The 11,409-nt window shown below is 34.6% G+C and overlaps 1 protein-coding gene and 1 long non-coding RNA gene across 3 annotated transcripts in view; one reads left to right on the forward strand and one right to left on the reverse strand.

The window, feature by feature from the left end:
* The window catches only part of LOC111488555 (protein ROOT HAIR DEFECTIVE 3), a 10,102-nt gene extending 3,586 nt beyond the window's left edge, over positions 1–6,516 (forward strand). For both annotated transcript variants that reach the window (XM_023136347.1, XM_023136348.1), the window contains exons 9-24: positions 120–167; positions 266–328; positions 420–476; positions 891–1,049; positions 1,124–1,192; positions 1,298–1,389; positions 2,306–2,384; positions 2,550–2,715; positions 2,925–3,049; positions 3,232–3,494; positions 3,589–3,685; positions 3,786–3,953; positions 4,223–4,327; positions 5,427–5,521; positions 5,607–5,703; positions 5,853–6,516. In XM_023136347.1, coding sequence (XP_022992115.1) covers positions 120–167; positions 266–328; positions 420–476; positions 891–1,049; positions 1,124–1,192; positions 1,298–1,389; positions 2,306–2,384; positions 2,550–2,715; positions 2,925–3,049; positions 3,232–3,494; positions 3,589–3,685; positions 3,786–3,953; positions 4,223–4,327; positions 5,427–5,521; positions 5,607–5,703; positions 5,853–6,089 — 1,920 coding nt within the window. In that variant the 3' untranslated portion in view covers positions 6,090–6,516. The remainder of the gene's footprint in view (positions 1–119; positions 168–265; positions 329–419; positions 477–890; positions 1,050–1,123; positions 1,193–1,297; positions 1,390–2,305; positions 2,385–2,549; positions 2,716–2,924; positions 3,050–3,231; positions 3,495–3,588; positions 3,686–3,785; positions 3,954–4,222; positions 4,328–5,426; positions 5,522–5,606; positions 5,704–5,852) is intronic.
* A 1,006-nt stretch (positions 6,517–7,522) lies between these two features.
* Positions 7,523–11,409, reverse strand: part of LOC111488778 — a 6,644-nt gene continuing 2,757 nt past the window's right edge. Inside the window, exon 4 of the long non-coding RNA XR_002719262.1 lies at positions 7,523–7,881. This is a non-coding gene — a long non-coding RNA (uncharacterized LOC111488778). The remainder of the gene's footprint in view (positions 7,882–11,409) is intronic.

An 11,409-nucleotide genomic window follows, 5' to 3' on the forward strand; every position in this document is an offset into this window, starting at 1 on the left:
TTTTTTTTTTTTTTTTTTTTTTTTTTTTTTTTTTTTTTTTTTTTTTTTTTTTTTTTTTTTTTTTTTTTTTTTTTTTTTTTTTTTTTTTTTTTTTTTTTTTTTTTTTTTTTTGTATATAGACACCATTGGAAAATTTAGAGCCCGTTCTTAGAGAGGATGTACAGAAGGTAAATTATTGGTGCTTTCTTCTTAATCATTGTGACACCCAGAAAGTGTTTTTTATTTTGTTCTCACTTGCATTCCTCCACCTCTGTTTTGACTGCAGATATGGGACTCTGTTCCTAAGCCACACGCCCACAAGGATACTCCACTTAGCGAATTTTTTAATGTGAATCCTCATTTTCTTTATGACAAATGGATTTCTATAGGAAAGTTGAATTCTATGATGATCCTTATATTGATTTCTTTTGAATTATCAGGTTGAAGTTACTGCTTTATCTAGTTATGAAGAAAAGGAAGAGCAATTCAAGGAGCAGGTATGGATTTTGTGAAATTGTGTACTTTCAGTACCATATAAAAATTAATCTTATTTCATTCCCCCTTCAACCTCAAAAATAGAAACTGAGAAAATTTTGAAATATTATCTACATAGAACTTCCTGATAAATTACTGGAGTTGTGGACGTTCTATTTTATGGTGGCTGAATAGGCTTTTTTTACTATCTTTATTTTGGCTTTCCTCAGTTTTTGGTATTATGCACATGTTATGGTTGTTAGGAGGAATTATGTTTGCGAATTTCAACATTTTCTCCTTTCTTTTACATACTTCTGATAGTATTGATTTTTTTTTCTTCTACTCCTGTATAGGAATGTTATGTGATGGTCAGAGCATTGTATTTTCCTAAATAAACGTTCTTGACATATTTTATGAATAATTATGTTGGAATTCAGGTGGCAAATTTGAGACAGAGATTCTTCCATTCTATTGCCCCAGGAGGGCTTGCTGGAGATCGCAGGGGAGTGGTTCCTGCTTCAGGTTTCTCTTTTAGTGCACAGCAAATCTGGAAAGTTATCAAGGAGAACAGGGATCTTGACCTTCCAGCCCATAAGGTACAACAGTGACCAAATTCATATTCAGACTATATAGCTAAATGTCCCAACTTTGATCGATGGCATGTCTACAGGTTATGGTGGCTACTGTTCGTTGTGAAGAAATTGCCAATGAGAAGTTTACCTGGTTTGCGTCAAATCAGGTATTATCTACAGGCGTTTAATTTTATCCTTGTCTTTTGTTATCCCCTTCCTAATATATCCTACTGTAAAAACTTACCGTATAATTTATTTGTTTATTCTATAAGGACTGGTTGAGTTTGGAAGAAGAAGTACAATCCGGCCCAGTTCAAGGTTTTGGAAAGAAGCTAAGTTCGATCATTGACACCTGTTTATCAGAGTAAGTAGCCTGTGTAACACGTTTTGATAGTTATCCAGGATGCATTCAAGTGAACACTAGTAATCTTATACATTTATTTTCTGTTCACGTTAGCATTGAATGATCGGAGTTAAGTTGGGTAAGGTCATGTAAACAGAAGGTTTCCATTGTATTGTACGTCATTTTTTATCCTCATCAAGTATTTTTCTTTATTCCTTATCCAGTTCATAAGATAATTGTATTTCTGATGGAGTAGGGTTATCACTAGGGACTACTCCGTGTATGATTGTCAGTTCCGTAGTGGTGTTACTTTTTTAAATGATGATTTCATTATGGCCTTTGAAGTGAACTCAAGTATAATTTAACAGTGATAAATTCTTATGAAGTCCTAACAAGTACTTATGAAGTCCTAACAAGTGCCTCACTTTGGGCTTTTTATTTTGTTGTAATTATTCATTAGATCTTAACTTGGTAGATTAGAGTCTGTTCTTGGTTTAGTTCGATTCCTTTGAGGGTCGTATTTTTGTATGCATGTTTTCTTCTTTGATAGACTGGGTTGGGGGTCTCTTTTGTATCTTTCTTATCTATACCAATGAAGGTTGGTTTTCAACCAAAAATACAAGACGCTGTGATGATAAAAATCAAATTCTTCATTTCCACTTGTTGGTTTTTTTGAATATTAGTTAATATGCATCTTAATTGCTTATAGTTGCATTATCTTGATTATTTTTTTTCCACATCAGAAGAGAGAGGGGGGGGGGATGGGGNAGAACAATAGCAACTTTAGCCATGGTCTGGGTTTGAAAATGTGAAGGATCTTTTCTGCAACTTAGGAAAGACGTTGATGTGTCTATAACATGATTGATTTTTTTGTTACCTATTGAACATTGCTATGCTAGTGTGTTCATCATAAGCTTTTTGTACTTTGATGATTTAGGTATGATGCAGAAGCCACATTTTTTGACGAGGGTGTGAGATCTGCCAAGAGAGTACAACTTGAAGAAAAATTGTTGCAAGTAATATTTCCAAGTATTTCTTTTAAAATCTGAAAGCGGCTGCATAATACTTTGTTTTTTTTTTTTTTTTTTTCTTGAAAGTATAATTTCTATTCAAAATAAATTCCTTTGGATTTATTATCTTGATAATCATTTGTTTGTGAAATGTTTTTCCTCATGGACTAGCTTGTTCAACCAGCTTTCCAATCGCTGTTGGGACACATAAGGTCTGGGACATTTGATAATTTCAAGGAGGCTTTTGACAAAGCTTTGAATGAAGGGGAAGGGTTTTCTTCTGCTGCCGCTAATTGTTCTCAAACCTATATGGCTATTTTTGATACTGAATGTGCTGGTAGGTTGAATTAATATGACCCTGCATCTAATTTGGCTGTTTCCTTTCTGTTCCTTTCATATGTGGAGGACAGTTAAATAGGCAACTGCTCCTGATTTCTTATGGTAGAAAATGTTTTCTGTTTATTGAAATATTTCCATTCTTTCTCTGGGATTAGAATGAGTTTTGTTTGTTATTCGGTAATCTTTTCTGACTTGTTATAACTGCAGGTGCTATCATTGAGCAAGCAAACTGGGACACTTCTAGAATAAGGGATAAACTTCGACGTGATATTGATGCCCATGTTGCGACTATTCGTGCCGATAAATTATCTGAACTTTCTGCACATTTAGAGGTGAAGTCATGTTTTATGGCTTGAATACTGGACTTTTAATCTAGTTCATTTTGGAAGGCATTCATTGAGTGCTAATTTTTCTCCTAGACTTCCTCGTGGTTTTCTGAAACTCTTGTACCATCTGGGTGAATACCATATTATGTCCTTCTGAGCATTACTGAAGATGATAATAATGATTGCAGAAAAAACTGAAGGAAGCATTGTCAGGACCCGTAGAAGCTTTGCTTGATGGAGCTAATAACGAGACATGGCCAGCCATAAGAAAACTTCTCCAACGAGAGACTGAGTCTGCCATCTCTGAGCTGTCTAAAGGATTGGTGGGTTATGATATGGATGAAAAAACCAAAGAAAAAATGGTCACCAGTCTTGAGAATTATGCTAAGGGTGTAGTTGAATCAAAAACAAGGGAAGAAGCTGGAAGAGTCCTGATCCGTATGAAGGATAGGTATCAACTTTTCATGGATGCATCTGATTTGCACCTTCTTCTTTGGTGCCATCCAATATCCATTGGTATTGATATTGTTTAATATTGTGAACAGGTTTTCCACATTGTTTAGCCATGATGCGGATTCAATGCCACGTGTTTGGACTGGGAAAGAAGATATCCGGGCAATCACCAAAACCGCTCGTTCTGCTGTATGACACCATATATTATTAGTCTTTGATTCCTTTTTTCCTATTATTTATAAATTTGTATATTTATGTTTTATATTTAAATTATATATTTGTGCTGTAGTCCCTGAAGCTACTCTCTGTTATGGCTGCTTTACGATTGGATGAAGATGATTCCGGTGAGATAGACAATACTCTGTCATCTGCCTTGTTGAATGTCTCAAACAGTAGCAATACAAAAGATAGGAGCATTGTGGCAACTGACCCTCTTGCCTCAAGCTCATGGGAAAAGGTTGGTATTTTAGAGTCCTGATTTCCCCACCTTGTCTGCATCTCTTGAAATTTATAGTTGTTGCATAAAGGATACGAGCAAAAATGATTCTGTCTCTTTGGGAGGACAGTGGAATTTACCAAAGAACTATCGAGCTTTAGTAAGTTCTCTACTAGGAGTCACTGTCTTGGTCTCAGAATCATCGTTTGAACGGTGATTCTCTCTCCCATGTTTAGACAAGTCTTTGTATTGTCCCCATTACTGGTTTTTACATCGCTTGCTCGTTACAGGTTTCACCAACACAGACATTGATTAGTCCTGTTCAGTGTAAATCTATATGGAGGCAATTCAAGGTGGAGACAGAATACACTGTCTCTCAGGCCATTGCTGCCCAGGTAATACTGAAACTTCTTAAGTATTAACTTGAAAAAAATTAATTTACAACAAATTAGATGTTTTATTTAAGTTGTTTTTCTTGGATATGATCAGATTAGAACTTTGCAATGAACATCTGGTTTATTGTTTATTTATTTTTCTATTTGGCTTTTTGGTCACTGAGGCAAAAGGATGGGAGGGTTTTGTTCACATCAATGGTTATTTTAAGTAAATTGTTTTTTAGAAGGGAAACAAATTTCATAGATGAAATAACAGGAGCTTTTATGCTCCCAACACGAAAAGGTGAATTACAAAAAAGATCTTCGATTAGAAGTCAAAGAAGATATATAGCACAAAATAAAATAAAACATGTTTACACCCATATATAGCATAAAATAGAATAAAATAAAATCCAGAAAGCTATCGAAGGTCGAGAAAACATCCCTGAAAATCCTTGCATTTCTTTCACACCAGAGGTTCCTGAAGAATATCCTTACGTTTAGTTGGTCAGTGAGGACATGTTAGTTTTATTTGGTTGAGAAGGATATAAATCCTTGGTCTTCTTATTTTGCGGCATTATTGAATATTAAAGAACCTTACTTCTTGGACCACACTTGTTTTACATGCTGGTGACCTTACGTCAAGGAGGATGTTGCTATTGCTCCCTCGTAAAATTGAAAATTGTCAGACGGTTTTAAAGTATATATTTAGTGGTCAGACAGATTCCTTTAGCCTCGGGGGGTTTATTTAAATAATTGTGTAGATCAAATGTGGGTTTGGATGAAGATCTTACTGCAATAATTGCAAAGATAACATATCATATTTGATCGATTTCCCAAATGTTAAAGGCATTTTCAGAATCCAGTCCGCCGATGAATTTGGAGTTTGGCCGGTGATATTTAGTATAATACTTCACTAATTTATTTTGAGTCAAAGAGGTTGATGAGTCATGGACTCATTGTGATGGATAAGCCTAATTGAACAGCCTGTTCCATGTTTCTTATAAAGAAAAAGGAAATCTGATTACCACTTCAATAATTTCACACTTGATACTCAGTTCTCTTGGAACATATATACATATTTTTATGCGTCTATCTCAAACGTTATTATATTTTGCAGGAAGCCAGCAAACGTAACAACAACTGGTTGCCCCCGCCATGGGCAATTGCTGCAATGGTGATTCTCGGGTTTAATGAATTTATGACCCTTTTGAGGTTTGTGGTGATATTTTCTGCATTATAAAATGCTTGATCTTCCACTGGTTTCTCTAAGCTCATGTTTACTCCCATTATTTGACAGAAATCCATTATATTTGGGAGTTATATTTGTTCTGTATTTACTCGCCAAAGCCCTGTGGGTGCAGCTAGATGTTTCTGGTCAATTTAGCAATGGTCTCGTAAGTATCAAATATAACTTATGTTGTGTAGGACCTTATTTTTCTGCACCATTGGTGCCTGTTTTCACTGCTTGGAATTATTAAGATCAACCAAAAAAAAACCCCTCATTTATGCAAGGAATCTGACGTCTGATCTTATTTGCCACCAGCTTCCAGGACTTCTTTCTTTGTCTTCCACATTTGTGCCTACCGTCATGAATCTTCTTAAAAAATTAGCAGAAGAAGGACAGCAGAGGCCTACCACTTCTGATCCTCAGAGCAACCCCGCTATAACATCAAAAAGGATTCGGAACAGCTCTAGCAACGATATGACATCGACTGCATCATCAGCAGTGACTGAGACAGAGGTCGGTGCCGAGTGCACCAGTGGCTCAAAAGAAGATTAGGTTGAAGGAGTTGGTTATGGATTAATTTCTCCTTTTTTCTTTTCTGAAGATCCTGGGTTTCTTCCATCCACCTGTTGTCTTCACCAAATATATGATGATTAATGTTTGTTAACTATTGGAAGAATGTAAGAGCAAAGGGCTGAAGTTCAGGCTTTAATTTTTTTGCTGAGAGCCTCAAGCAGTGGCCTGGGGTGGTTGTTTGATAATGGGAAACCCCTTATAAGGGGATTCCATATATCAGTATAGGTGTTCGTTCATTCTCTGATCCCTTTTGGGTTTGAGTAGACTAAAAATGCTTCTCTTTTTCCTATATTATTGTTTGATTATCTGCTCTTTTTGCCTTTTATTTTGTCTTATAAGAGTTGTGACATTGATTGTGAGTATGTCTTTTATCTTTAATTTTATAGCCTTGACCCTTCCCTCTTCAGTTATTGTAGTTTTTCCATTCCTATGTTCGTCTCGATATTTTAGTTCTCCCTGCGCCTTACTTATGTGGTCTCAAAATCTCATGTACAATTCTCGAAGTTAAAATTAACTCCTAAAAAGTCGCATTTTAGGATTTACCTACTTGAAATCAGCATGGCTGGTGGTATGAATGATTCTACTATAGTACCGTTGCATTATAGGTAATTAAACAATGCAAAAACTCAATGAAGATGTGTTGTGTAAATTAAAATGAGATAGCGTAACACGATGTCGTGGACATTTTTCGAACCCAAAAGGGTGGCTTGGTATAATCAACTTTGTTAGTTACCCAATGACCAAGATTAATGCTTAATGTAGAAATCAAAATGTGGATTGAAAGACTGTGCATTCAAGAAAGGTTATTTTTAAAAATGTTGAAACATCCGAATATAGAAAGAAAACAAATTCCTTGCCAAACACGTAGCGTTCCCACTGCCAAGCATTTTCTGTGGATATGGCTATGGCCACCATTAAATATTAATTGGAGAGAGATATTAGCTTGGTGATCTCAATTTCTGAGCTTTTATGACCACCTTGTCGATGGCCACCATTAATTAAGGAGGCATGGATGTACTGAATTCTTTTCTTTAATAAGAATTCTGAAGATACAGAAAGCCTGTGGGAGGAGGAGACTCTCCCACTTGTTCAAATCTTTAATCCCAACCCAAATGATTAACCCTCCATTTACATCTCAACCACATAATCTCACTCTCCGTGACGTCTCACTTTTGTGGCGATGGAATAACGATTGTACGACATTTGTTCTAATCCAGCGAACAAATCAACCATGAAAAATTCAGACTTCGTAGATAACGTCAACATATACTCAAACTCCAAGTCACATTTGAGAGAAATATTTTAGAAAACATGACCGGAAGAATATTTTGAAAACGATTTGAAAGAAAACAATATTATAAGCTAAAAGCAATTAGGTAACGACTTTAATAGCACATAACCCAAATAAGAAGAAGTAACAACTAGTCATATCTCCTATAGTATATTTTAGGGCATGATTTTGGTGAACGGTCATACACCCCCATATTAACACAACGTGAAATAATAAAGACCTATCTAAAATGAAAGCATGTAAAAGGGGTTTGGAATGGGCATGCGGGCATAGACAACACGTCCTAGACAAGTATAACCGGGACATTAGGCAACACTCCTCTTTGAACATTTTTTTGAATGGGGAAGCTCCTAGAAGAGTAATCTTCTTCATCCATACTCTTCCTTGCGCAAAAAGACTGCAAACTTCAAACTTATGATATATTTCATCAGAGCGCAAACCCTTCTTAGCTATGGATTCAGGGTTCATTCTTTTGGGAATCTGTTCAAGGATAAACCAATACAATTTTGTAAGAGAGACATTGTAGAAAATGTTCCTTGGAACTTTTCATCCTTAGACTTCTACATCTACATGCTCAATTTTAAAAATCCATACAAAAAAAAGAAGAAAAAGAGTAGACCCCAGTTATACGTTGCACCAAAGATTTTCAACACAAATGTTAAGTCACTAGAGTGCTAGAGCATAGGCTCCCATCTGTTCTTAAAGTACAAAGCAAAATATGTAAAAATTGACATAGCAGAAAGCAAACAAACAGAGAAAAAGAAAAGTATGGTGCTGTATTTAATGTCCAAAACCTTGACATAGTTTAGTAAATTAAATGCTGTGAAAGCAAACAAACAAACAAGCATGTAGAAGTCAACTTGACTTTGAATATCACCACCAATAAAATTTCTATCATTGCCAACTCTCCAACATTGTATTTGAATAATATTCTAAAAAACAAAGTAAATAAATTTACACCAATATAGTTGGTTGTAATGAATTCCTCTGTTCTACCTGATTATAATAAATTAGTCTGCCTCTTCACATAAATTGTGACAATAAATGTTCCCCCTATAAAACGAAACAATGACACACTTACCAATGACAGTTCTACAAGGGCATCTTCTAGTACAAAGAAATAAATTGGATTTTCCTTTTCCTATCAATCCACTCACCCAGGATGAAATATTGCTATAAAATATGAACAAACCCCAAGAGGATGATGCTTTTCTGATGTAAAATTTTAAGCCAAAGGCCCATTTCATTTTGAGAAATTTGCCACCAAAAGCATGGCTTCCATTTGCATAAATGTTTCCTTAGATGCTCATTAATGACTGATGCAGAAGATATAGTTGAATACCGATCAGAATTGCATTGTTGCCTATACTGAGTCCATTAAATATGGTCCATAATAACCAGGTCTTCTCAGATTTGGCTTCCAAACAGCGCATATTTATTTTCAGAAAGGGGCAATTATTGCAATGGCAATTGCTTTGCGTGGGAGATGACATTTTTCACCAGTTGGGTGAAACTTATTTAATGGGATTCATCCACTTTTCTCTTAACCACATCGAATTGACTTGACAGTCATTTCAAGAAAGTTCAAAGGGGAAAGATTCAAATAAAGGTACCCTACCGAGAATTTAATTTCCAAAAATGGTCACCAAATATAGTAGGATCCGGTAATTGTCATTGAGATTAGTCAAAATGCATACAAACTAATACAAACTAGGTCAAACGCTCACAAGTAAAATATCAAAACATTATACAAAATTGTGGAAGACTAAGATCAAACAGTCAGACTTCACAGATGGCTCAGTGGCTTCTCATGAGCGGTGCAGATGAGATTAAATGAGATTTAAATGAGACAGGCTAGGTCTGTTTGTCAAATAAATGTAGCTAACAAGTAGAAGAAAAGGATTTTTTTTTAGTTCAGATGAAAATGGGCTATGGACAGTATATTTGTTTTAATATTTAACGAGCTTTTAAGAAATAATTTCCAGATTCCACAGTGATATTCTTCAAAAGATTTTTTAAAAACAGAAGAATTATCATTCAACGTGTTTGAGAGAATTTTATAACAGCACATATACCCACGTCCCATACCCTTACTTAAAACTATTTGAGACAATTAAAAAAACAAAAAAAAAACATTTCATGTATGACAGAGATCCTATTTGACAAATGGTCATTCGGTTAAAAGCTTACATATGGCTCTTCACATTGTATTGGTGGTGCAAGGTGTTCAAAACATAAGACAAAGGGGGACACTTGTGTTGGATGTTGGAAGGTTGAAAATTTGTGTTGGATGTTAGATGGTTGATCATTAAGACACTTAAATGTAAAACTGTTCATTACGATGGTTCTATGAATGGTCCTAAGAGCTTAAGGTTTTCTGCCTGATGACACCCAAAGTTCAACAGGACGGAAATCAATATCGACATCATTTATCAACTACACTATCCTCTTCTTTCTTTTCCCAACAAGTAACTAGACTTTTCATTTGAGTAATGAAAAGAAATAGAAGTTCAAAAGAACAAGATCCAAAGAAGGAAATAAGAAACAGAAAGAAAAGAAATGACGACTTAGTACTATAAAAGAATCCCAATTAATACAAATATCCTGAAAAGCACAATCAATAAACAATTCAGACAGAGATGACCATTGAAAGACTACACTATTCTTATATGATGTTACCTACTGTCGAACAAACGTTCAGTATTGAATGATAGTACAAAACGAATCCAAATTGAGTTCTAACTTCTCTATGTTCCTTTACCTATAAAAGAGTAGACACTCGAGAAAGAATCAGACCATTTATTCCTAAATTGACAGTTTTCTACAAAGAGCTGGGTGTATTTATTAGCATTTCAATGCGTCCTTATGCTTTCCCAAGAACATTGAAGAATGGTCCATGGAAAGTGCTTTTCAATGATATCACTATTTATTTCTTAAAGAAAATTACCTCTCTCACTCTTTATGCATTCCACTCTCAGAATTGTCAATGGCAAATACCTAGAAGCTGATGAGGAGGTAAGTATTATACAAAAGATAATATGTGATATCATGTGTTGTACATAGGGATGTTCTTTCCCCCACCCCACACATATGTCCCATATTCGAGTATGTGTATGTATGTATGTATATGTAGATAAACATATATATGTATGTATATGTATATATATATATATAAGGAATAGAGCTAAAACTTAAAAAAGCTTCAATCAAGTAAAATAATACCTAAGAAATACTTATAAAAAGACCTTCGTCACCAGTGCTATATTTCTGGATAATTATCTCAATGCATATGAAATATAATGTTAAGAAAAACTTTAAAATGAGATTTCTTGAAAACTAGCCATTTAAATGAAGCTTTTTCAAGATGAAAGCATTGCATGTAATTGAGATTTGAAAAGAAAAACAAATGGAGAATAATTCTTTGGAGAGAATACGATCCTCGTGAAAATTACCTAAAAAATTTGTTGAGATAGAAAATTAAATTGGAGGCAGGAACAAGGACCAGAAGAGTCTAGAATTTCAGTACCATAACAAATGCAACTTACATTACACTGTATCCTTTCTCCCAAGAACGAAAAAGATCAAAAAAAGAGAAAGAAAAGTCTAAAATTTCAGTACCACTACACCAAAACATTCGTGAGAGAGAGAAATTCTAGGGCAAATAAGAAGAGTTAAAAAGGAAATTCAACTAACAACCTGAACTTTCACTTTGTCAGGTATTACTCGTGAAATTAACTTTCTCAAGTAATCGAACTTTCAATACCGATAATCCAAGTGAAAATCATTTAACTTGGAATAAAAAAGACAGTTGAATGCCTCTCTTTTCGAAAAAAAAAGTTTAGAAGAAGCTAAGCTTCCCTTATCAGAGACAAATTAGACAAAGTTTCCATCACACAAAATTGAAAATTAAGAAATATGTTGAATACAAAATAAAAAATGAGACCCAAGGCCAGAACTTTCTGACTTTTATAAAAAAAAAAAAAAAAAAAAAAAAAAAAAAAAAAAAAA

The sequence above is a fragment of the Cucurbita maxima genome, unplaced genomic scaffold (genome assembly GCF_002738345.1).
Source record: "Cucurbita maxima cultivar Rimu unplaced genomic scaffold, Cmax_1.0 Cma_Scf00013, whole genome shotgun sequence".
Lineage (NCBI taxonomy): Eukaryota > Viridiplantae > Streptophyta > Magnoliopsida > Cucurbitales > Cucurbitaceae > Cucurbita > Cucurbita maxima.